This window comes from Oncorhynchus masou, chromosome 30 (assembly GCF_036934945.1).
Source record: "Oncorhynchus masou masou isolate Uvic2021 chromosome 30, UVic_Omas_1.1, whole genome shotgun sequence".
Taxonomy (NCBI): Eukaryota; Metazoa; Chordata; class Actinopteri; order Salmoniformes; family Salmonidae; genus Oncorhynchus; species Oncorhynchus masou.
The window spans coordinates 2,333,494-2,360,760 of NC_088241.1; the positions used below are offsets into that span (position 1 = coordinate 2,333,494).

At 43.1% G+C, this 27,267-nt stretch overlaps 1 protein-coding gene across 1 annotated transcript; it reads left to right on the forward strand.

Moving 5' to 3' along the window:
* The first annotated feature begins 501 nt into the window (after positions 1–501).
* Positions 502–16,187, forward strand: LOC135521780 (ephrin-A1-like). The gene is made up of 5 exons (XM_064947507.1): positions 502–775; positions 13,073–13,368; positions 13,526–13,591; positions 13,785–13,925; positions 14,025–16,187. Exons 1-5 carry the CDS (start codon positions 678–680, stop codon positions 14,144–14,146), a joined length of 723 nt encoding a protein of 240 aa, XP_064803579.1. The 5' UTR covers positions 502–677; the 3' UTR covers positions 14,147–16,187.
* Positions 16,188–27,267: the final 11,080 nt, after the last annotated feature.

A 27,267-nucleotide genomic window follows, 5' to 3' on the forward strand; every position in this document is an offset into this window, starting at 1 on the left:
GGGGACCCAGAAGATTAGCTACACAGATAACATCTTAATGATTCAATGGGATAACATCTGACTGATAGACACAGTCACAGAGCAGCTCTCCTGGAACCTTTAGGTAGACTTTTACATTACATTAGATTCACTTATTTTCTAAAGAGTACCATAGTATTGTTATTTCTCATTTTCATGTTATTGAATATGTGAGCCTATAATTAATCAGGGGGGAAATCAGCAAGTTTTGCATTAATGACTAAAATTCTAAGAAAACACTTTTGGTCACAACAAAAGAACACGTCATTAATTAATTTCAGTGTCACAAAAATAGCTATAGGCCTATATATTTCTGTCCATGGCTTTGATAATATCATATAGATTGGATAAAGTGTTCATGGCGTCTCTAGTTGATTAGCCAGAGCAGCCGGGCGTTTTTCCAGCTGCTATTGGCTATACAACCGGGAGAGGCGTGGCTCCGTTAGACAAAACAGTCAACGCGCCTCGGTCTTAACCATACAAACCACCATTAAACTCCATAGAAGGAGGTCCCAACCCTACAGAAAAGCAGGACCTATAGACTAGCACCCTTATCATACATTTCTTTTGACAGTGGGCACATCCTGCACAGACTTATTCTGCAGTAACTGACAGTATTTGTTGGTGTTTCGTTTTGTTCTGGTCCTAAATCCGCAGCTATGGATTTGGTGTGGCTGGTGTGTCTGGCTGTGAGCTTCGGAACCTGGTTCGCCTCCGCAGAGAGACATAGCGTCTTCTGGAATAACACAAACCCAAAGTAGGTGTTCTTAATCTCTTTCTCTCTGTGTGTGTGTGTGTGTGTGTGTGTGTGTGTGTGTGTGTGTGTGTGTGTGTGTGTGTGTGTGTTTTTTACGCGCGCGTGTTGTGATTATTTTGATGTAGCATACATTAAAAGTGTGTGTGGTTTCTATTTACGCGCACCTAGTGCTCAACTCACTTTGAGAATGATTATCTGACACTACACCAGGCCAACTTAAATACACTTTCTGTCATGGGATAAATACTGTGTCTCATCCACTCAATGGATAGCCTACGCGCTGAATTTCCTCGGTTCTTTAACAGACATCCCGCCCCACTGGACACACACGGCCTGGTTGAATCAACGTCGATTGCACGTCATTTCAATGAAATGATGTTGAACCAATGTGGAGTAGAAGTTGAGATCTGGATTGGTATTGCTTTTATTTCTTCCACTTGTAGAAATGTAGGTGTAGGCTGTGTGCCTTGTTGTATTAGCTGTCTGCTTGCCCTTTTTAACTAGGCTACGGTAGGCAAATCGCGCAGCAGGGCATAAACAGAGAACAAGGGGAAGATGGACAGACAGAATCAACCATATATATGATCTCGATACATAGACAGACTTCCTCACACAGCATAAAAATAAAGCCTGACATGAACCAACTCGACCTGAGTGTCTGAATACAGACTGTATGTCTGTTTTTCACTCTAGTGGTGCTGTTGACAGTCTGACACTTCAGCTCTACAAAGGGGGAAGGGGGGGTGAGATGTCCTATGCTGATTGATTTGGGGTCAGAAATTGTAATGCTACCCTGCCACTCAGTGGGATCAATGGAGCTTGACAGCGTATGTGAGGCCGTGTGATTTATTGAGCTTTTAGCACAGAGCTGAAGATGGTGAGAAAGAAGGCTGGATTGTTTTATAGAGAAAATGGACAAAGACTGAGGGGTCACGGTTTCAGCCGACTGGGTCGACGTTATTGTACCTTAATTTGATTTGCACTTTGTCTCTGTAGCCTAATTCTCCTTAGGACAATGATGATGACAGAACACAATTAGATTTCCTGTGAAATGGGAAAGACATTGGTTTTGTAATTTAATTAATGACATGAGCACAGGAAAATATTGTTGACGAGTCGTGACGTAATGGGTTTTGTCGGTGTGAGTCAGTCAGTGTACTTTACCTGTTCTGTACGCAGGTCTGACTTCACCTGGGTTTGTCGGTATGACGGCACTGAGACGGTGCCTCGAGCACAAGGAACACGACTTCTGTTGATCAGGTGATATGAGGAAGAGGGAGGGAGAAAAGAACCGAAGAGAAGGACATCTGAACTAAACTCTTAGTCCATAATGACAAAGGAAAGCGGTTATAGAGGACAAATCACAGCTTCAGAGTTGTGGGTCAAGTGAGAATTGCTATAAATGCAGAGAAATACAGAAATAACGTGTGTGTGTTTAACTATACTTGTGAGGAACAGAATAGTAAACAAACATTTGACCTACTGGGGACATTTTGTTGATCCCCACAAGATCAAATGTTATTTCTAGGATTAGGATCTAGGGTTAGGAGCTAGGTTTAGGTTAAGGTTAGGATAGGATAGGGTATGGGTTGGGGGTTAACCTTGTCCCCACAAGTTTAGCTGCACAAGACTGTGTTCTTTAATCCTGCTCTGGACTACACTCCCACTCTAACTTGTGTTGCATAACATCATCAACAACAATCATCATGTACACTAATCCTTTTCGTAGCAGACTAAAGAGAGACTAACACATAACCAGACAGAGAAATATGTTCACACATCACACATGTACTGTAGACACAAACAAGCATGTTCAGACACACACACTCTCACATACACATTGACACAGTCTCACATTAACAAAAACAAACTACATGGAAAAACTGGCGCAGCGAGTTATGTGGGAGCAGTGATGCACTCAGTGTCCACTAAAGACCGATAGACTCACACTGATAACTATTACTCATGATACAAGCTCTACTCACACATTCTGTACTGCATATGTCTCACACACACACACACACACACACACACACACACACTTTTTTCCCCCAGAAGTCTTTATCTAAAGTCTCTGAAAACCTCCAATTGGAACTCAGTGAATGTGGTTTTCAGAAGGAGAATAATCAGTGTTAAAAATTAAGACTTAATCCTAGTCTGGCCCGTACCCACCTGCTACTGTTACCACGTTTACTGTATAATCGCTCGTCCTTCTCTTTAATCCCTCGTTCTCAGTTTCCATCTTTCTTTTTCAACTTTCTATTTCTCTCTGGGCAGTTCTCAGTCTTCTTTCAGCCTGAAAGCCCAATCTGGTCCCTCAACTGTCGTCCCACTTTACACTGTGTCTCAACCACCTGATTCACTCCCATGTGATCAATCAGTCAGACTGACAGCCAGTGAATCACTGAGTTTAATTGATTGTAATTGATTCCTGGCTGATTGATCTGAGGCGATCAGGTGTAAACTAATGTTTACTGACTGACTGACTTCAGATGTTAAAACACAGATCGCTCAGTGTGTGTGTACAGTTGTCAGTATCTGACTTGACTGGTGTAGAAACTGGTTTTTCGCAGTCTGTTCCAACCGTGTGTGTGTGTGTGTGTGTGAGAGAGAGAGAGAGAGAGAGGTAGGCTTCGAGGGGACTCCTATGGTAGGTACACCTATAGCTCATCTCTTGGCAGTAGTACTGTAGACTACTTTATCACTGACCTCAACCCAGAGTCTCTCAGAGCGTTCACAGTCAGCCCACTGACACCCCTATCAGACCACAGCAAAATCACAGTCTACCTAAACAGAGCAATACTCAATCATGAGGCATCAAAGCCAAAGGAACTGAGTAACATTAAGAAATGCTATAGATGGAAGGAATGCAGTTTGGAAACCTACCAAAAAACAATTAGGCAACAACAAATTCAATCCCTTTTAGGCAATTTCCTGGGTAAAACGTTCCACTGTAATAGTGAAGGTGTAAACTTGGCAGTAGAAAATCTTAACAGTATATTTGACCTCTCAGCTTCCCTATCAAATCTAAAAATCTCAAATAGAAAACCGAAGAAAATTAACAACAATGACAAATGGTTTGATGAAGAATGCAAAATTCTAAGAAAGAAATTGAGAAACCTGTCCAACCAAAAACATAGAGACCCGGAAAACCTGAGTCTACGCCTTCACTATGGTGAATCACTAAAACAATACAGAAATACACTACGGAAAAAGAAGGAACAGCATGTCAGAAATCAGCTCAATGTAATTGAAGAATCCATAGACTCTAACCACTTCTGGGAAAATTGGAAAACACTAAACAAACAACAACACGAAGAATTATCTATCCAAAATGGAGATATATGGGTAAACCACTTCTCCAATCTTTTTGGCTCTATAACAAAGAATAAAGAGCAAAAACATATACATGATCAAATACAGATCTTAGAATCAACTATTAAAGACTACCAGAACCCACTGGATTCTCCAATAACATTGAATGAGTTACAGGACAAAATAAAAACCCTCAAACCCAAAAAGGCCTGTGGTGTTGATGGTATCCTCAATGAAATGATCAAATATACAGACAACAAATTCCAATTGGCTATACTAAAACTCTTTAACATCATCCTTAGCTCTGGCATCTTCCCCAATATTTGGAACCAAGGACTGATCACCCCAATCCACAAAAATGGAGACAAATTTGACCCCAATAACTACCGTGGAATATGCGTCAACAGTAACCTTGGGAAAATCCTCTGCATTATCATTAACAGCAGACTCGTACACTTCCTCAATGAAAACAATGTACTGAGCAAATGTCAAATTGGCTTTTTACCAAATTACCGTACAACAGACCATGTATTCACCCTGCACACCCTAATTGACAACCAAACAAACCAAAACAAAGGCAAAGTCTTCTCATGCTTTGTTGATTTCAAAAAAGCCTTCGACTCAATTTGGCATGAGGGTCTGCTATACAAACTGATGGAAAGTGGTGTTGGGGGTAAAACATACGACATCATAAAATCCATGTACACAAACAACAAGTGTGCGGTTAAAATTGGCAAAAACACACACATTTCTTCACACAGGGTCGTGGGGTTAGACAGGGATGCAGCTTAAGCCCCACCCTCTTCAACATATATATCAACGAACTGGCGCGGGCACTAGAAAAGTCTGCAGCACCCGGCCTCACCCTACTAGAATCTGAAGTCAAATGTCTGCTGATGATCTGGTGCTTCTGTCACCAACCAAGGAGGGCCTACAGCAGCACCTAGATCTTATGCACAGATTCTGTCAGACCTGGGCCCTGACAGTAAATCTCAGTAAGACCAAAATAATGGTGTTCCAAAAAAGGTCCAGTCACCAGGACCACAAATACAAATTCCATCTAGACACTGTTGCCCTAGAGCACACAAAAAACTATACATACCTTGGCCTAAACATCAGCGCCACAGGTAACTTCCACAAAGCTGTGAACGATCTGAGAGACAAGGCAAGAAGGGCATTCTATGCCATCAAAAGGAACATAAATTTCAACATACCAATTAGGATTTGGCTAAAAATACTTGAATCAGTCATAGAGCCCATTGCCCTTTATGGTTGTGAGGTCTGGGGTCCGCTCACCAACCAAGACTTCACAAAATGGGACAAACACCAAATTGAGACTCTGCACGCAGAATTCTGCAAAAATATCCTCAGTGTACAACGTAGAACACCAAATAATGCATACAGAGCAGAATTAGGCCGATACCCACTAATTATCAAAATCCAGAAAAGAGCAGTTAAATTCTATAACCACCTAAAAGGAAGCGATTCCCAAACCTTCCACAACAAAGCCATCACCTACAGAGAGATGAACCTGGAGAAGAGTCCCTAAGCAAGCTGGTCCTGGGGCTCTGTTCACAAACACACCCTACAGAGCCCCATGACAGCAGCACAATTAGACCCAACCAAATCATGAGAAAACAAAAAGATAATTACTTGACACATTGGAAAGAATTAACAAAAAAACAGAGCAAACTAGAATGCTATTTGGCCCTACACAGAGAGTACACAGCGGCAGAATACCTGACCACTGTGACTGACCCAAAATTAAGGAAAGCTTTGACTATGTACAGACTCAGCGAGCATAGCCTTGCTATTGAGAAAGGCCGCCGTAGGCAGACATGGCTCTCAAGGGAAGACAGGCTATGTGCTCACTGCCCACAAAATGAGGTGGAAACTGAGCTGCACTTCCTAACCTCCTGCCCAATGTATGACCATATTAGAGAGACATATTTCCCTCAGATTACACAGATCCACAAAGAATTCGAAAACAAATCCAATTTTGAAAAACTCCCATATCTACTGGGTGAAATTCCACAGTGTGCCATCAGAGCAGCAAGATTTGTGACCTGTTGCCACGAGAAAAGGGCAACCAGTGAAGAACACGCACCATTGTAAATACAACACATATCTATGCTTATTTATTTTATCTTGTGTCCTTTACCATTTGCACATTGTAAAAACACTGTATATATATATAATATGACATTTGTAATGTCTTTATTGTTTTGAAACTTCTGTATGTGTGATGTCTACTGTTAATTTTTATTGTTTATTTCACTTTATATATTATATACCTTACTTGCTTTGGCAATGTTAACATATGTTTCCCATGCCAATAAAGCCCCTTGAATTGAATTGAATTGAATTGAGAGAGAGAGAGAGAGAGACTGGGCTTGTTTCGACCTGATCCAACAGCTTAATCATTAGTTCTGGCGTAATGCCTCGTTACTGGAAGGTTTTGTTGTTTTTGACTGAGGGTGAGTGTGTAGTGTTGCCTGAACTCCAATGTCAGAGAAAGGGAGGGGCCCTGCATGTAGGCGATATTACGGAGCACTGGTAAATCAGTGACCCACACACACATACACACACACTCTCTCTCGGGGCAGGAGGGAGGAGTTGGATGTTAATATTAGTAGCAGCCAGCATTCCACACTTCCCCTGTTACTATACTCAACTCTGTCAGCTGTGTTCGACCCCCCCCCCCTTTCCTTCCTTCTCTCCCTCCCTCTGTACCTGTCTGTTCCTCTCTCCATCGCCACTCCCTCTTCTCCACACCAGCTGCGTCTTCTCCAGCTTGTTATTGCCTGACCACCTCTATCACTCACTCTGTTTCCATGAGTTCATCTCTACCACATATTCAAGTATTCATGTTCTCCTCTCCTATATAGCTATACATTTCCAATCCTCTGTCTTTTGTCTTTCTCTCTCGTGTTGTTGGGGTGTTGGGCTTGTCTGAACAGATATGTCCTAGAGGAAGAGGTTTAGGGTTGTGGTGGCTGGTGGGGGAAGAGGGTGGTGTGGTTGTGAAGTTAAATGTGTGATTTTCTTCTCTGTTGTAAAGCTCTTCTTTCCTCAGGCTACACTCCCCTCTCTCTATTCTGAAACCCTCCACTCTCTCTATTCTGAAACCCTCCACTCTCTCTATTCTGAAACCCTCCACTCTCTCTATTCTGAAACCCTCCACTCTCTCTATTCTGAAACCCTCCACTCTCTCTATTCTGAAACCCTCCACTCTCTCTATTCTGAAATCAACCTTTCAATTCAAGGGGCTTTATTGGCATGGGAAACATATGTTAACATTGCCAAAGCGAGTGTGTCTCTCCCTCTCTCTCTCTCTCTCTCTCTCTCTACCACCTCATCTGTTGCTCTGGGTCTCTAATCCTACAGCAGAATGAGGGGGAAATACACGCGCACACAGATTACAGACAATCTGAGCTGTAATCTGACTCGTTGACCCATAGACACGAAAATCGTCATCGTCATTCTGCTGCTTTTTATATTTAGAATAGATTATATCCCTGTTTTCTCTCTGGCGTTGTGTGTTAGTAAATCTGAAGCTCCTTAAATATGTAGAAGAACATATCCTACAGAGAACAATCAGTTAAAGGAGCCAATAGGATAGCTCCAGTCAGTCAGCTACACAGTGTATAGTTCTGTCCATTCAATCACATCTAGGCATATAGCCTGTTTCCTGCTGACATAACAGCTGTCTTACCTAACACTCTCACACACACATTATCATGGATGTAACATAAAACAACATTTTGCCTTGTTTAAAATAAAAAATATACTTTAATTAGCACCCCCTGGGCCCCCTTCCATCTCAGCTCTTCCTCTTGCCTCCTTATCTATGGTACAGGGTCCAGACTTCCTCTCTCTCTCTCTGTCAGTCCCTCTCTCTCACAGACCCTGCTCTGTTTTCCTGACTAGTTTTCCACACAGATAACAGCAGCTTGCTTTGTCTCCCCACTGTTACGGTTTGTCTCAATTCTACAGGACTGAGGACTGCTTTATCCTCACGTTATCACATTGTGTGTGTAGGGTCATGTTTGTGTGTCCAGTATCATCTCATGTAGCGTTTCAGAGATGGCTCTCTGTTGCCCCCTAAGGGCCACTTCCAGTCTCAGCTCAGCTCAGCTCAGGACTGACTGACTTCCTTCCTTCCTTCTCTGTTTGACGCAGCCAGGATATTTTCAACAATAATTTTTGCAATTCATGACATTCACTTTGAATGAATGAAAATAGTTTTGACCCCAACCGTGTTATTCTGTATAATCCAGATGGAACCAGGGTTAGTTGGAATAGAATCACCCTGGTTGAGAGACCTGTGAGTCTAGTTCTCCTCATTGACCCAAACCCAGCTGCATATCTAGCAACCTGCCAACATGTAGCCTCTTTCTATTCATCTGAAAGAGAGAGTTGGGAACAGAAAGCGGGGGATGGGTAGAAGAGGAAGGGATTTGTGTTGAGAAATTAGGCTGTCATGAAGAGCTCTGATATTATGTTACCTTTTTAAGAGCAAGGGAATAATAGAGGAGGGATGAACGGAGGGATAGGGGGATGGGTTAATTTAGAACGCATAAAGGGGGGACATGGATGAATGGATGGCTGGCTGGAGGGAGGGGAGAAAAGGTTGTGTTGACATTTTTAAGGCTCAAACCCTACAATTCCTTATAAAGAATCACACATACGATGAATAGGTGGTGATAGTACTAATTGGAGTCTGGATGTGATAATGGGGGTTGGGACAGAATGTTCTGATCTGTTGGATCGTGACAGACTGAAGAATGACCTCTTTGGAACTCTCCTCTTGGGAGAGAATGTGGGAGATTAGAGAGAGAGATTAGAGTGTTCTAGAGGTTCTACTAGGGGAGTTGGTGTATAATACTGTATTAGTAGATACAACTCAAACCCAGATTACAACTGACAGGCTTATATCCTCTTGAGTTGAGGTGTGAATGTGGGATACCACAGTGAATTAATAGGGTCATTTATACGCCTGTGTGTGCAGATTTTATAGTTGTATGGTGAGAGAGCATTCTATTCCACAGACTCTCACAAACCCCAGAAGCCCTGTCATGACATTCCTCGTGTGTGTGTTGCTGACTACTTGTGGAGAATATGGTGGGTGTTGTTAACAGTGCTGACTCTCCTTCAGGCCGTGTGTGTGTGTGTGTGTGTGAGACTAGACTCTCCCTTGCTGAGTCAGTGGGAGTGTGTATGAGGATTCTGACTCTGAACTCTAACCCCTGTGACCTGCCTGACAGTTTGTAACATTCCCCAAAGAATGAGAGCAGGAGGAGACTGGGAGAAAAGAGAGCATTTTTGTTGTGGGTTTTTATATGGAAAACACAGGAGGGATGGTAGGGAGAGATGAGAAATGGGCCTATAAGTAGGGAAGAGAAGAGAGGGGATAGATGTGATAACAGCAAGAGCTGAGGAGAGGACTTCAAAGCTGTTGAGAACTTAATGAAGTGTTAAACAACACCCAAATCACCCTACTGTCATAACCACCTACCACACACACACTCAAAGCAAACACACACACATCTGTGACGCAGTAGCTGCTGTGGCAGCTCTGAGAACTGTTCAGTTCAGAGGAGAGGTGAAGGGAGACTACCTTCCACCCTGGCAGTTTACACACACCTCAGTGAGACATACACACACACCTACCTCATACAGACAGACGGACGGACGGACGGACACACAGGCTCTGGTCTGCACTGATAAACAGATGTGCTCAAGTGCCTGGGGTGTGAGGCGGCCTGAATCCTGATATTCAGAGAACCTCTCTCCCTCTCACCCCCCTGCCTCTCACACACTCGTAGCTATCACATTAACGCAACTCTCACTCTCCTGTGAACTGTCAGTCAGAGTAGAAGGACGAAGGAGAGAGAAAGACGATACTGTTCGGAGGGAGGAAGGGGTGCTTGTGTTCCAGTTGTGAGTCTGGCCCTGTGTCAACTGGCTTCAATCAGCTGGACTTCTCCTAGATACCTAGGTTGAGATTGCACACACTCCCACAATCCCATTGATAAGTACAGCCGTCAACGTTACTGTAAATCTAGCTTCATCGTGATTATTGTACAGAGTCAATTATGGGCAACATGGACCACGTGCAAAATGCTGAGAGCCATAGTAGCTACAACACACCTCACCTTATCACATCTACATCAGCCTCTACTAGTGAGCAGAGGACATTGAGCACAGCCTTGGGGCTAGAGGGGGTGAAGGATGGGGGGCAGACTGGAGTCTAGTCAGCTCCAGGGTTTATGTCTTTAGGGGGAGGAGTAATTACACCCTATTCAGAACCCCTCCTCCCTTTGTGGGCAACAGCTTGGCCCCAGACCAGAGATAGCTTTTAATTAACTAGGCTTCAGAAGAGCGACAAAGGGAGATCTGAAGGTGTGATTGTTTGTAGTGACAGAGATTAGCAACAGAATGTGTGTTTTGACAGCGTTCGACAGGAACATGTTTTTAAGGAGAAGCTGTGATTAGTGTGGAAATCAGGTGGATTCCATTCAGTTAGGAAAGTCTCTTTACTCTACTGTAGCAGTGCAGTTCTCTCGTGCCGTTCGTCTCAACCCTGTCATTACCAGTCTGACTCAAAGAAATAAGAAAGGAACACAGATTTGTTTGTCAATTAAGCGCTTGAACCGCAGACCGGTGTGTGTGCATGCGAAGGCTAAGCCAAAGATATCATCCTGTTTTGAAGTGGTGTGAGAAAGAGGCTAATCTAGCTATTAGCCCTGGCTAATGAGCCTAGGTACGGGCTCTGCTAACAATACATGTTGTAACAGGCAGGTTACTGTCTCTCTCTCGCTCTCTCTCTCTCTCTCTCTCACACACACACACACACACGGTGGCAGGGGGATTAAAGGGGGTTAGAGACCCACATGGAGCCAGTGTGTCTGTCACTTAAGAAGGACAACAACAACAGTAGAGAAAGGAGGGATGTAACGAGGGAGGCAGGATGCCAGATACCTCCTGTTCCAGGCTTTGATGTTTGGACACACACTAACACAACATAAACATGTATGAACTGGGTTCTTCACACTGTCTCTCTCACACACAAAGCTAGTGTATACATTACTATGAGCCCTTCCTCCCTAATTAAAGTGCCACCAGCTGCCTGTGATACAGACGCTCTCTCTCTCGTGGCACAGAACAGAGCCACACACCCAGAGTATGTGGCAGGGTGTTTGTGCTGTGGCCTGTGTGGATGTCTGTTCAGACTCTGGCGTGCATATTCTACTGATTACATCCTCAGGGATAACAAGCTCTTACCCACAAACTCAACCTCTCTTCCAGAAAAGTGTGTGTGTGTGTGTGTGTGTGTGTGTGTGTGTACCCTGCCAGCACCACTGACTCCACTCGGCAACACAACTCATAGTCCCTGTGTGAGCTGAATCCTAATAGGCCTGGAGGACAGCTGGAAAGCACTGTTTTAATTTGATACCCAGATACAGCACTTTGTTTCTTTCATCTCTCTAACTTTCCTTCCTACCAGAAATATACGTTCCACTGCTCTACCCGATATTCTAGGGTTTATTTCATGAGGTGTGTGTTAGACATGTGTCCTTTCACGTGTATACCTCAGTAGATTGGAGGGGTTGACTGGAGGGAGGGAGGGAGGGAGGGAGGGAGGGCGAAACAACCACCACCACGACAACAGTTCAAATCTAGAACTGAGATGGAGGGAAAGCTTTGAGTCATAAAGTTAAGGGAGGGGGAAAAGGAACAGAAAGAGAGAGACTGTCTCCACCTCCCTCAATATTTATTTTTCATGGAGGGAGGAAGAAAGAAGTAGGACGAGACAGAATCAAGGGTGAAGAGTCACTAGAGGAGTAAAAACAGTCACCCACTGACACTCCAACAGGTGCAGAGGGAAAGAAAGATGATAACTAACCTACTCAAATGACTTGTGTAGGAAGGGAGAGAGATTAAATGACTTGTGCAGACAGCGCATATATATGACAGACAGAGAGACAGACAGACCCAAGGAGAAACTGCCACTCAGAATCTTGTCTCCATGGACACAGCTGGCCAGTGAAACTCTACTCTTAAAACAACATGAGTGGAACGCTCCAGAAAACCGATGAGAGGGAGAGAGTTAAAGAGGGATTGGCAGAAAGAGTGTAGTGGGGTGTTCTTGTCTAAATAAAGACATTAAACAAGTTCAGCCATAAACAAGTTCAGCCAGTGACTCCTGATTGGCTACTCACTAATTCTCATTGTCTGGGTGACATGTCTACACTAGGACTCACGCAAGCACACACATGCTGCAGGTGCAAATACACACACACACACACACACACACACACACACACACACACACACACACACACACACACACACACACACACACAACGGATTTCTGAGCCTGCTCACCGGGCCTTGTCTTGGTCCCTGCCCCCTGTTGGTCAGCCCCTGAACCCATGGAGCCCTGGACTAGCAGAGAACAGTGTGTTTGGCACATTTACTGATATTCTTGCTTGATTTCTGCAACGTGCTCATTTCAGTCTGTTTGGGCTGAGTCTTATGAACAGCTTTTTGTGTTTGATTGTCCGTGAGTGTTTTATTATGAGTGAGTGTTTTATTATGAGTGAGTGTTTATTATGAGTGAGTGTTTTATTATGAGTGAGTGTTTTATTATGAGTGAGTGTTTTATTATGAGTGAGTGTTTTATTATGCGTGAGTGTTTTATTATGAGTGAGTGTTTTATTATGAGTGAGTGTTTACGATTGTCCATGAGTGTGTTTGAGTAAGTCAGTTCTTCCATGCGTGTTTGTTCATGCGAGAGGAACAGCCCACCCAAACATGGGCTCAACTCTGTCATCTGGCTGGGAATGGGCCGTGATGATATTTCATTTTGTTGCGTTTGTTCCTTCGGTCAGTCAGAGACAACTACTAGATATAAGGTCATCTAAAGATAATAGCCAGCCATGTCACTAACCACCTTTCTCTTCTCTCGCTCCCTAGTTTCCTATGGGATGAGTACACAGTGGAGGTGAAAATCAACGACTACCTGGACATCATCTGTCCTCACTACACACGCGGGGAGCTGCCGTCCCAGGAGGCCGAGCGGTACGTGCTGTACATGGTGGAGAAGGAGGACTATGAGGTGTGTAAGCCCCACTCCTTTGACCAGCTGCGTTGGGAATGTTCCCGCCCCTTCGCGGCCCACGCCCCCGAGAGGTTCTCCGAGAAGTTCCAGCGCTTCACCCCCTTCACCCTGGGCAAGGAGTTCAGACATGGAGAGAGCTACTACTATATCTGTACGTGTATCAATACTGTAGTAGTACTACACATCAACTAATACCACTACTATCTATGTGCAGTACTTCTGAATGAATACCACCACTTAACTGTACAATAGACTACTCTAACACAATGCTTGGGTATTTGTACTAAACATCTCTTCTCCCTCTTCAGCCAAGCCGCTGCATCACCACGGCCAGGAGTGTCTGAGACTGAAGGTGGATGTGGTTGGACCTCATGGTGAGCTCCATTCCCCTGTCTCCATCAACATGCTATTAGCCTCTGTTAGCTTTAGCCTTTAGAGGGTTTTCCTACGGTAGCATTAGCTTCCGTTAGCATCAATGGCTAGGCTTAGTGTTCCCCGTATTCAGTGGTGTTCCCGTTGGGTGTTCATACAATCAAGTTCTTACCAATGACTTCTTGTCTTCTACAGGTTCTGGGAAGGCCAAGGCTGACAAGGACAAGGATGGAGCGATGGAGGAAGCGATGGATGGAGGAAAGGGAAAGATGGGGGGAGGAGGAGGAGGAGGAGGAGGAGGAGGAGTGCACGAGCCCTCCAACAGGCTTCCAGCCGGTACGTCTCCCTTCTGTCCATCCAGTGAGACAGTCAGATGTACAGTAGAATTGTTCCACTTGTTTCTGATAATAACATGTTCTCTCTCTCTCTCTCCAGATGACCCAACTGTGTTGGAGCCCAAGGTTCAGAAGAGTGTGGGTAGTTCAGGTGTTCAGCTGGTCTCCCTGTCGGTCTTCTTCACTCTGTTCCCCGTCCTACTATCCCTGTTACTATATTGACTGAGTTAAAGACCTAGCTAGAGACACTGTCAACCCAATGCTGGACATTGGCACAGAGAAGATTTTTTTTAAATAAATATTTTTATATTTGCAACTGGACTGAGCTGCTGTGTGTGTGTGTGTGTGTGTGTGTGTGTGTGTGTGTGTGTGTGTGTGTGTGATTGGATCGTGGATCGTTCCAGAGACGATGATCTTCAAGAGTATTTTCTGAAGGATGTGTTTCTACACGTTTTTGTAAATGAAAGAGGATGGATGCTATTCCCCCTTTTTTCTCCTTTTCACTCCATTTGATCTGTATGGACACTTGGAAACCCCACTGACTCTGGAACAGATCTAACTGGAAATGTGATGTACTAATCATTATTACAAAACTGACAAAGGGATAACTGTTTTCATGATTTCCCTGAATTGAATTGTAACAGTGATATACACTGAGTGTAAAAACACATGATCAGCACCTTCTTAATATTGAGTTGCACCCCCCTTTGCCCTCAGAAAAGCCTCAATTTGTCAGGGCCTGGACTCTGCATTGTGTCGAAAGCGTTCCACAGGGATGCTGGCCCATGTTGACTCCAATGCGTCCCACAGTTGTCAAGTTGGCTGGATGTCCTTTGGGTGGTGGAACATTATTGATATACACAGGGAACTGTTGAGTGTTGGTTCTTGACACTCAAACCAGTGTGTCTTGTACCTACTACCAGACCCCATTCAAAGGCACTTCAATCTTTTGTCTTGCCCATTCACCCTCTGAATGGCACACATACACAAGCAATGTCTCAATTGTCTCAAGGCTTAAAAATCCTTATTTAACCTGTCTCCTCTCCTTCATCTACACTGATTGAAGTGGATTTAGCAAGTGACATCATAGCTTTCACCTGGTCAGTCTGACATGGAAAGAGCAGGTGCTTCTAATGTTTTGTACACTCAGTGTATAATGTGGGTACATATTCTTGGTTCAATCTGAAATAGTTTGAGCCAAAGCCTACAGTAGTCCTCTGAAACGGCCTCATGTTTCCTCCTCTACATGTAGAGACTATTGATGTATATAGATGTAAATGTATTAACTGACCTTCCTCTAAGAACGGTTCATGTCTTGTTTAGTGTAGTAGATACTCAGGTCAATGGGGATGTTTCTTCTTGACATGTCACTAAAATCAAACTAAAGTGTATTTGTCACGTCCACAGGATATAGCAGGTGTGAACAGTACAGTAAAATGCTTACTTGCAAGCCCTTCATCAACAATGCAGTATTCAATTATAATTCACTGTACAAAACCCAATGATGTGATAGATGCATACTCTAAAGCACTGATTAGCACACACTAGAACAAAACACACATTCTATGTTGTAGATATACACATATCTACATAACCAGATCCTCTGTCATTGAGATGGTACAACAGCTTCTTGTGAATACATTGGGATTGTTTGTCATTGCTGGTTTGCTTTTGTATGTCTTTATGGTTTAGTGTTGAACAGGTGTGTGTGTGTGTGTGTGTAGGAAAGAGATGGAGGGAATGGGAGTTGAGGGGAAGGAGGAGAGCAAAGCGCTAATGACAGGATTCTGAGTGGGTGTTGTGATTGCATGACGGCTGGGTGCTGTGCTTCCTTCCTTTACTGATGGTCATTCATCGCATACTCTGATATACTGTAAACAACGTCACACAAACAACATAACCGGTACACTGGACATTATGGTGTGTGTACAGCACAGTAGGTTGGTGGCACCCTAATTGGGGAGAACTGACTCGTGGTAATGACGAGTGGAATCGGTGGAATGGTATCTCATACATAAACACATGGATGCCAGGTGTTTGATGCCATTCCATTCGCTCCATTCCGGACATTATTATGAGCCGTCCTCCCCTCAGCAGCCTCCTGTGGTTTACAGGTGTTACACAAAATGCAACATACAGATACTGTATTGTAATTTGTTTTTGTAAATGTTTGTATGGAAAATTTGTACATAGAAAATATGGAAATAACAGCATTTGTTTAAAATGTGAAAACTTTAATGTAATTAAAAAACAGTATGATAAATCTGACTTGAGTGCTTTCAATTCTCACATTTTATAGCCAAAGGTAAAGACATTGATGGTCACACTTTCAAAGTTGTTACTTTTGACACAATTCACAGCTGGAGTTTAAATCGTTCACTGCAACATTCTGACATTTGTTTTGATGGTTGACAAAGGTGACCCCAAGCCCCTCCCTCTGAAGAAATCTCACCCTTTTGCCAACTCCCCTCATGTCTTTCCTGTGCTCTTCTCTCCTTCCCTCACTTTTGCCATTTCTGTCTTTCACCCTGGGCTGGTTTTCTCTGGCTATAACATCACAGCCCTCTGGCCATAACATCACAGCCCTCTGGCTATAACATCACAGCCCTCTGGCCATAACATCACAGCCCTCTGGCCATAACATCACAGCCCTCTGGTTATAACATCACAGCCCTCTGGCTATAACATCACAGCCCTCTGGCTATAACATCACAGCCCTCTGGCTATAACATCACAGCCCTCTGGCTATAACATCACAGCCCTCTGGCCATAACATCACAGCCCTCTGGTTATAACATCACAGCCCTCTGGCTATAACATCACAGCCCTCTGGCTATAACATCACAGCCCTCTGGCTATAACATCACAGCCCTCTGGCTATAACATCACAGCCCTCTGGCCATAACATCACAGCCCTCTGGTTATAACATCACAGCCCTCTGGCTATAACATCACAGCCCTCTGGCCATAACGTCACAGCCCTCTGGCTATAACATCACAGCCCTCTGGCTATAACATCACAGCCCTCTGGTTATAACATCACAGCCCTCTGGCTATAACATCACAGCCCTCTGGTTATAACATCACAGCCCTCTGGCTATAACGTCACAGCCCTCTGGCCATAACGTCACAGCCCTCTGGCCAAATGTCAGTGTGGAGAGGGATGAGAGGGCTACTATTTGGCCCTAAACAGAGAGTACACAGTGGCAGAATACCTGACCCCTGTGACTGACCCAGACTTAAGGAAAGCCTTGTGTGGAGGGACATACACATATTGTGAGTGTATATATATATATATATATATAGTGAGGGATAAATTTGATCCCCTGCTGATTTTGTACATTTGCCCACTGACAAAGAAATTATCTGTCTATAATTTTAATGGTAGGGTTATTAGAACAGTGAGAGACAGAATAACAACAAAATCCAGAAAAACGCATGTCAAAAATGTTATAAATTGATTTGCATTTTAATGAGGCGAAAAAGTATTTGACCCCTCTGCAAAACATGACTTTACTTGGTGGCAAAACCCTTGTTGGCAATCACAGAGGTCAGATGTTTCTTGTAGTTGGCCACCAGGTTTGCACACATCTCAGGAGGGATTTTGTCCCACTCCTCTTTGCAGATCTTCTCCAACTCATGAAGGTTTCGAGGCTGACGTTTGGCAACTCTAACCTTCAGCTCCCTCCACAGATGTTCTATGGGATTAAGGTCTGGAGACTGGCTAGGCCACTCCAGAACCTTAATGTGCTTCTTCTTGAGCCACTCCTTTGTTGCCTTGGCCGTGTGTTTTGGGTCATTGTCATTCCGGAATACCCATCCACAACCCATTTTCAATGCCCTGGCTGAGGGAAGGAGGTTCTCACCCAAGATTTGATGGTACATGGCCCCGTCCATCGTCCCTTTGATGTGAAGTTGTCCTGTCCCCTTAGCAGAAAAACACCCCCAAAGCATAATGTTTCAACCTCCATGGTTGACGGTGGGGATGGTGTTCTTGGGGTCATAGGCAGCATTCCTCCTCCAAACACGGCGAGTTGAGTTGATGCCAAAGAGCTCCATTTTGGTCTCATCTGACCACAACACTTTCCCCCAGTTGTCCTCTGAATCATTCAGATGTTCATTGGCAAACTTCAGACGGCATGTGGGAACATAGTCACCAAGAAAACAATTGGTAACACTCTACGCTGTGAAGGACTGAAATCCTACAGCGCCCGCAAGGTCGCCTTGCTCAAGAAAGCACATATACAGTGCCTTGCGATTTGTTAAAAAAGTTTGAAATATCCAATAAATGTCGTTCCACTTCATGATTGTGTCCCACTTGTTGTTGATTCTTCACAAAATAATACAGTTTTATATCTTTATGTTTGAAGCCTGAAATGTGGCAAAAGGTCGCAAAGTTCAAGGGGGCCGAATACTTTCGCAAGGCACTGTATATGTGCTTTCTTGAGCAAGGCGACCTTGCGGGCGCTGTAGGATTTCAGTCCTTCACAGCGTAGAGTGTTACCAATTGTTTTCTTGGTGACTATGTTCCCAGCTGCCTTGAGATCATTGACAAGATCCTCCTGTGTAGTTCTGGGCTGATTCCTCACCGTTCTCATGATCATTGCAACTCCACGAGGTGAGATCTTGCATGGAGCCCCAGGCCGAGGGAGATTGACAGTTCTTTTGTGTTTCTTCCATTTGCAAATAATCGCATCAACTATTGTCACCTCACCAAGCTGCTTGGCGATGGTCTTGTAGCCCATTCCAGCCTTGTGTAGGTCTACAATCTTGTCCCTAACATCCTTGGAGAGCTCTTTGTTCTTGGCCATGGTAGAGAGTTTGGAATCTGATTGATTGATTGCTTCTGTGGACAGGTGTGTTTTATACAGGTAACAAACTGAGATTAGGAGCACTCCCTTTAATAGTGTGCTCCTAATCTCAGCTCGTTACCCCTATAAAAGACACCTGGGAGCCAGAAATCTTTCTGATTGAGAGGGGGTCAAATACTTATTTCCCTCATTAAAATACAATCAATTTATTACATTTTTGACATGCATTTTTCTGGAATGTTTTGTTGTTATTCTGTCTCTCACTGTTCATATAAACCTACTATTCAAATTATAGACTGAACATTTCTTTGTCAGTGGGCAAATCTACAAAATCAGCAGGGGATCAAATAGTTTTTTCCTTTTCTGTATATACTCAGGGAGTGATGGAATCCAGGTGAGTCTGATGATGCGCAGGAGCGCGTCACAATGGTGACAGGTGTGCGCCATAACGAGCAGCCTGGTGACCTAGAGGCCGGAGAGGGCACACACGTGACACTTTAACTATGTACAGACTCGGTGAGCATAGCCTTGCTATTGAGGAAAGCTGCCGTAGTCAGACCTGGCTCTTGAGAAGACAGGCTATGTGCACACTGCCCAAAAAATGAGGTGGAAACTGAGCTGCACTTCCTAGCCCAATGTATGAGCATATTAGAGACACATATTTCCCTCAGATTACACAGATCCACAAAGAATTCGAAAACAAATCCAATTTTGATAAACTCCCATATCTACTGGGTGTAATTCCACAGTCTGTTGCCACAAGAAAAGAGCAACCAGTGAAGAACAAACACCATTGTAAATACAACCCATATTTATGTTTATTTATTTTCCCTTCTGTACTTTAACCATTTGCACATCATTACAACACGGTATATAGACATAATATGACATTTGTAATGTCTTTATTCTTTTGGAACTTCTGTGAGTGTAATGTTAACTGTTCATTTTGATTATTTATTTCACTTTTGTATATTATCTACTTCACTTGCTTTGGCAATGTTAACATATGTTTCCCATGCCAAAAAACCCTGAATTGAAAATACTAATAATAATTTGAGAGAGCACAGGGGGAGGAGAGAGGGGTGACAGGAGACCATGAGCAAACTGACACCTGGGTATGAAAGTGCTGCTCTCGCTCTCTCCCTCATACTCTCCCTTGTCCTTTTATTTGCTATCCTCCCTCCCTCCCTCCCTCCCTCCCTCCCTCCCTCCCTCCCTCCCTCCCTCCCTCCCTCCCTCCCTCCCTCCCTCCCTCCCTCCCTCCCTCCCTCCCTCCCTCCCTCCCTCCCTCCCTCCCTCCCTCCCTCCCTTTCTCAATCCAATTCAAAAGGCTTTATTGGCATGGGAAACATGTTGACATTGCCAAAGCAAGTGAAATAGATAAACAAAATTAAAATAAATAAATAAATAAAAAAGTTCCAAAGAAATAGACATTTTGTCAATTAGGGTGTGCAGAGTGAATACGTGGTCTGTTGTACGGTAATTTGGTAAAAAGCCAATTTGCTCCGTACATTGTTTTCACTGAATACATTTATGAGTCTGCTGTTAAGGATAATGCAAGAGGATTTTCCCAAGGTTGCTGTTGATGCATATCCAACGGTAGTTATTGGGGTCATTTGTCTCCACTTTGTGGTTTGCAGTGATCAGTCCTTGGATCCAAATGTTGGGGAAGATGCCAGAGCTGTGGAGGATGTTAAAGAGTTTGAGTATAGCCAATTGGAATTTGTTGTCTGTATATTTTATCATTTTATTTAGGATTACAACGCCACAGGCCTTTCTGAGTTGGAGGGTTTGTATTTTGTCCTGTAGTTAATTCAATGTAATTGGAGAATCCAGTGGGTTCTGGTAGTCTTTAATAGCTGATTCTAAGATTTGAATTTGTGCATGTTTATGTTTTTGATGTTTGTTCTTAGTTATAGAGTCAAAAAGATTGGAGAAGTGGTTTCTCCATACATCTCCGTTTTGGATAGATTACTCTTAGTGTTGTTTGTTTAGTGTGTTTCAGTTTTCCCAGATGTGGTTAGATTCTATGGATTATTCAATTAAATTAAGCTGTTTCCTACGTGCTGTTCCTTCTTTTTCCGTAGTGCATTTCTGTATTGATTTAGTGATTTAAAATAGTGAAGGCGTAGTCTCAGGTTTCTGGGTCTCTGTGTTTTTGTTTGGATAGGTTTCTCATTTTCTTTCTTTGTTTTTTGCATTCTTCATCTAACTCTCTCTCTCTCTCTCTCCCTGCCCTGTCTCCTGTGAAAACTCCACATCCCCTGGCACCATGTTGAGTTGGACTGCAGGGCTGTAGGTAGTACCACCTATATGTACCAACCGGGGCTCACACAAGCTTTACAGTGCAAACAGAGGAGTTACCCAAATCTGTCGTCTTCAACATCATATTTGAAGATTTTATTTACAAAATGCTATATATACATTTTCAGAAATGTTGGTAAATTTGCTTTTATTGCTTAAAGAAATTATGAAAGAGTTTGTGTTTTTCACTATCTGGTCATGGCCTGTGGTTGTTCAATGTCAACAGTGACGAGGCGACTCCGGGATGCTGACCTTCTAGGCAGAGTTCCTCTGTCCAGTGGCTGTGTTCTTTTGCCCATCTTATTCTTTTCTTTAAATTGGCCAGTCTGAGATATGGCCTTTTCTTCCTCTTTTCCTTTTTTTTCTCTGCCTAGAAGGTCAGCATCCCAGAGTCGCCTCGTCACTGTTGACGTTGAGACTGGTGTTTTGTGGATACTATTTAATGAAGCTGCCAGTTGAGGAAAGAAATTGCCAAGAAACTGAAGATCTCGTGTACTACTCCCTTCACAGAATAGCACAAACTGAATCTAACCACAATAGCAAGAGTAGTGGGAGGCCCCCGTGCACAACTGAGCAAGAAGACAAGTACATTAGAGTGTCTAGTTTGAGAAACAGACGCCTCAGAACTGAGGCGTCTGAGGCGTCTGTTTCTCAAACTAGACACTCTAATGTACTTGTCTTCTTGCTCAGTTGTGCACGGGGGCCTCCCACTTCTCTTGCTATTGTGGTTAGACTCAGTTTGTGCTATTCTGTGAAGGGAGTAGTACACGAGATCTTCAGTTTCTTGGCAATTTCTTTCATGGAATAGCCTTAATTTCTCAGAACAAGAATAGACTGATGAGTTTCTGGCATTTTCATCCTGTAATCAAACCCACAAATGCCGATGCTCCAGATATTCAACTAGTCAAAAGAAGGCCAGTTTTATTGCTTCTTTAATCAGGACAACAGTTTTCAGCTGTGCTAACACAATTGCAAAAGGGTTTTCTCATGATCAACTAGCCTTTTAAAAGGATAAAATTGGATTAGCTAACACAACAGGCCATTGGAACACAGGTTGCTGATAATGGGTCTCTGTAAACCTATGTAGATATTACAAAAAAATCAGCCATTTCCAGCTATTATAGTCATTTACAACATTAACAATGTCTACACAGTATTTCTGATCAATTTGATGATATATTAATAGACAAAAATGTGCTTTTCTTTCAAAATCAATGACATTTCTAAGTGACCCCAAACTTTTGAACGGTAGTATATATATATATATATATAATTAAATACAGTAATATGAGATCTGTTTTTAAAACATTTACATTTTAATTTTAGTCATTTAGCAGATGCTCTTATCCAGATCGACTTACAGTAAGTGCATTTATCTTAAGATAGCTAGGTGAGACAACCACATAGCACAGTCAAATATACAGGATGCTAACATTCCATTCCAGCTAAACAATGCATATATAGCATTTTGAAAAAAAAACTCATTTTCAAACACATCTAAAATCTATTAATTAAAAATCTGAGAAGTTATATTTTACACACAGATGAAGGTACCCATAAGCAATCATATGTGATGAAAAGGCACTGGTGGAAGAGTTGGTGGATATAGCATTTTGGAAATAAACTATTCCTTTGTTAAAGAAGACTGTAATGGGGTAATTTAAGATACAGAAACGGTCCTTGACTTTTTCCACATTTTGTTGGGTTACAAAGTGGGATTAAAGTGGATTTAATTGTCATTTTTCGTCAACAATCTACACAGCATACTGTCAAAGTGGAAGAAAAATTCTAACATTTATTACAATGTTGAAAAATAAAACACTAATAACTTGATTACATAAGTATTCAACCCCCTGTATTCAACAATACATGTTAGAAACACAATTGGCAGCGATTACAGCTGTGAGTCTTTCTGGGTAAGTCTCTAAGAGCTTTGCACACCTGGATTGTGCAATATTTACCCATTATTATTAAACAATTATTCAAGCTATGTCAAGTTGGTTGTTGATCTTGCCATAGATTTTCAAGCCAATTTATGTCAAAACTGTAACTAGGCCACTCAGGAAAATTCAATGTTGTCTTAGCAACTCCAGTGTATATTTGTTCTTGTGTTTTAAGTTATTGTCCTGCTGAAAGGTGAATTTGTCTCCCAGTGTCTGTTGCAAGGAAGACTGAACCAGGTTTTCCTCTAGAATTTTGTCTGTGCTTAGCCGAATTATGTTTCTTTTTATTTAAAAAAAATCCCTAGTCCTTACCAATGACAAGCATGCCCATAACATGATGCAGCCACCACCATGCTTGAAAATATGAAGAGTGGTACTCAGTGATGTGTTGTGTTGGATTTTCCCCAAACATAATGCATTGTATTCAGGACAAAAAGTTAATTTATTTGCAAAAATGTTTTACAGTATTACTTTAGTGCCTTGTTGAAAAAAGGATGCATGTTTTGGAATATTGTTTATTCTGTGCAAACTTCTTATTTTCACTCTGTCAATTAGGTTAGTTTTGCGGAGTAACTACAATGTTGTTGATCCATCCTCAGTTTTCTCCTATCACAGCCATTAAACTTTGTAACTGTTTTAAAATCACCATTGGCCTCATGGTGAAATTCCTGAGCAGTTTCCTTCCTCTCTGGCAAATGAGTTAGGAAGGACGCCTATATCTTTGTAGTGACTGGGTGTATTGATACACCATTCAAAACCTAATTAATAACTTCACCATGCTCAAAGGGATATTCAGCGTCTTCTTACCAATCGGTGCCCTTCTTTGCGAGGCATAGAAAAAACTCCCTGGTCTTTGTGGTTGAATCTGTGCATGAAATTCACTACTCGATTGAGGGACCTTATAGATAATTGATTGTGTGGGGTACAGAGATGGGTTAGTCATTGGCGATGTCATTTACAAAATAGCCTCCAATACCCTACTCAACAAATTGGATGCAGTCTATCACAGTGCAATCCGTTTTGTCACCAAAGCCCCATATACTACCCACCATTGCGACTTGTACGCTCTCGTTGGCTGGCCCTCGCTTCATACTCGTCGCCAAACCCACTGGCTCCATGTCATCTACAAGACCCTGCTAGGTAAAGTCCCCCCTTATCTCAGCTCGCTGGTCACCATAGCATCTCCCACCCGTAGCACACGCTCCAGCAGGTATAGTCACCCCCAAAGCCAATTCTCTCTAGTCACCCCCAAAACCAATTCTTTCTTTGGCCGTCTCTCCTTCCAGTTCTCTGCTGCCAATGACTGGAACGAGCTACAAAAATCTCTGAAACTGGAAACACTTATCTCCCTCACTAGCTTTAAGCACCAACTGTCAGAGCTGCTCACAGATTACTGCACCTGTACATAGCCCACCTATAATTTAGCCCAAACAACTACCTCTTTCCCTACTGTATTTAATTTATTTATTTATTTTGCTCCTTTGCACCCCATTATTTTTATTTCTACTTTGCACATTCTTCCATTGCAAATCTACCATTCCAGTGTTTTACTTGCTATACTGTATTTACTTTGCCACCATGGCCTTTTTTTGCCTTTACCTCCCTTATCTCACCTCATTTGCTCACATCGTATATAGACTTGTTTATACTGTATTATTGACTGTATGTTTGTTTTGCTCCATGTGTAACTCTGTGTCGTTGTATGTGTCGAACTGCTTTGCTTTATCTTGGCCAGGTCGCAATTGTAAATGAAAATTGATGGTTACTAGACCGGGTTGACTGTCATTAGTGTGAGTTGATTTTCACTGGTGCGGGTTGATGGTCACTTGGCCAGGTCGCAATTGTAAATGAGAACTTGTTCTCAACTTGCCTACCTGGTTAAATAAAGGTGAAATAAAAAAAGTAAAAAAATATATATTAACCACTATTATTGAACACAGAATGAGTCAATGCAACAGATTATGTGACTTGTTAAGCACATTTTTACTCCTGAACTTATTGAGGCTTGCCATAACAAAGGGGTTGAATATTTATTGACTAAAGACATTTTTACTTCTGAACGTATTTTGGCTTTCCATAACAAAGGGGTGGAATACTTATTGACTAAAGACATTTTTACTTCTGAACGTATTTGGGCTTTCCATAACAAAGGGGTTGAATACTTATTGACTAAAGACATTTCAGCTTTTCATTTTGTATTCATTTTCATTTTTTTCTACAAACACAATACATTTTTGGCATAGGGTATTGTGTCAATACCCTATGTATCAATCAGTGACCCTACCCTATGTATCAATCAGTGACACAAAATCTCTAATTAATCTAACAAAACAACATGTAGAAAAAGTCAGGTGGTGTGAATACTTTCTGAAGGTACTGTAACTAAAGGTCATATTCAGTTTAGACACAATGTTTAGCATATTTGGAGTTTCCTTATAACACTTCATTTCCATTTTTCTGTTTGTGAAACTCAAGGTGTGAGTTGATGGTCACTAGTGTGAGTTGATGGTCACTAGTGTGGGTTGATGGTCACTAGTGTGGGTTGATGGTCACTAGTGTGAGTTGATGGTCACTAGTGTGGGTTGATGGTCACTAGTGTGGGTTGATGGTCACTAGTGTGGGTTGATGGTCACTAGTGTGAGTTGATGGTCACTAGTGTGGGTTGATGGTCACTAGTGTGAGTTGATGGTCACTAGTGTGGGTTGATGGTCACTAGTGTGAGTTGATGGTCACTAGTGTGGGTTGATGGTCACTCGTGTGGGTTGATGGTCACTAGTGTGAGTTGATGGTCACTAGTGTGGGTTGATGGTCACTAGTGTGGGTTGATGGTCACTAGTGTGAGTTGATGGTCACTAGAGCGGGTTGATGGTCACTAGTGCGGGTTGATGGTCACGAGAGTGGGTTGATGGTCACTCGTGTGGGTTGATGGTCACTAGTGTGAGTTGATGGTCACTAGTGTGGGTTGATGGTCACTCGTGTGGGTTGATGGTCACTAGTGTGAGTTGATGGTCACTAGTGTGGGTTGATGGTCACTAGTGTGGGTTGATGGTCACTAGTGTGGGTTGATGGTCACTAGTGTGAGTTGATGGTCACTAGTGCGGGTTGATGGTCACTAGTGCGGGTTGATGGTCACGAGAGTGGGTTGATGGTCACTAGTGTGAGTTGATGGTCACTGGTGTGGGTTGATGGTCATTAGTGAGGGTTGATGGTCACTAGTGTGAGTTGATGGTCACTAGTGTGGGTTGATGGTCACTAGTGTGGGTTGATGGTCACTGGTGTAAGTTGATGGTCACTAGTGTGGGTTGATGGTCACTAGTGCGGGTTGATGGTCACTAGAGCGGGTTGACTGTCATTAGTGTGAGTTGATGGTCACTAGTGCGGGTTGATGGTCACGAGAGTGGGTTGATGGTCACTAGTGTGAGTTGATGGTCACTGGTGTGGGTTGATGGTCATTAGTGAGGGTTGATGGTCACTAGTGTGAGTTGATGGTCACTAGTGTGGGTTGATGGTCACTAGTGTGGGTTGATGGTCACTGGTGTAAGTTGATGGTCACTAGTGTGGGTTGATGGTCACTAGTGCGGGTTGATGGTCACTAGAGCGGGTTGACTGTCATTAGTGTGAGTTGATGGTTACGTGTGCGGGTTGATGGTCACTAGTGCGGGTTGATGGTTACTAGTGCGGGTTGATGGTTACTTGTGTGGGTTGATGGTCACTGGTGCGGGTTGATGGTTACTAGAGCGGGTTGACTGTCATTAGTGTGAGTTGATTTTCACTAGTGTGGGTTGATGGTCACTAGTGCGGGTTGATGGTCACTAGTGTGGATTGATGGTCACTAGTGCGGGTTGACTGTCATTAGTGTGAGTTGATGGTTACTAGTGCGGGTTGATGGTCACTAGTGTGAGTTGATGGTCACTGGTGCGGGTTGATGGTCACTAGTGTGGGTTGATGGTCACTAGTGCGGGTTGATGGTCACTAGTGCGGGTTGATGGTCACTAGTGCGGGTTGACTGTCATTTTTATGAGTTGATGGTTACTAGTGCGGGTTGATGGTCACAATTGCGGGTTGATGGTTACTAGTGCGGGTTGATGGTTACTAGTGCGGGTTGATGGTCACTAGTGCGGGTTGATGATCACTAGTGTGTGTTGACGGTCACTAGTGTGAGTTGATGGTTACTAGTGCGGGTTGATGGTCACTAGTGTGAGTTGATGGTCACTAGTGTGGGTTGATGGTCACTAGTGCGGGTTGATGGTCACTAGTGCGGGTTGATGGTTACTAGACCGGGTTG

Coding starts and splice junctions, on each gene's coding strand:
- LOC135521780 (XM_064947507.1), top strand. CDS start 678: ATGGATTTGGTGTGGCTGGTGTGTCTGGCTGTGAGCTTCGGAACCTGG. Junction 776..13,072: donor TGGAATAACACAAACCCAAA/GTAGGTGTTCTT, acceptor CTCGCTCCCTAG/TTTCCTATGGGATGAGTACA. Junction 13,926..14,024: donor CTCCAACAGGCTTCCAGCCG/GTACGTCTCCCT, acceptor CTCTCTCTCCAG/ATGACCCAACTGTGTTGGAG.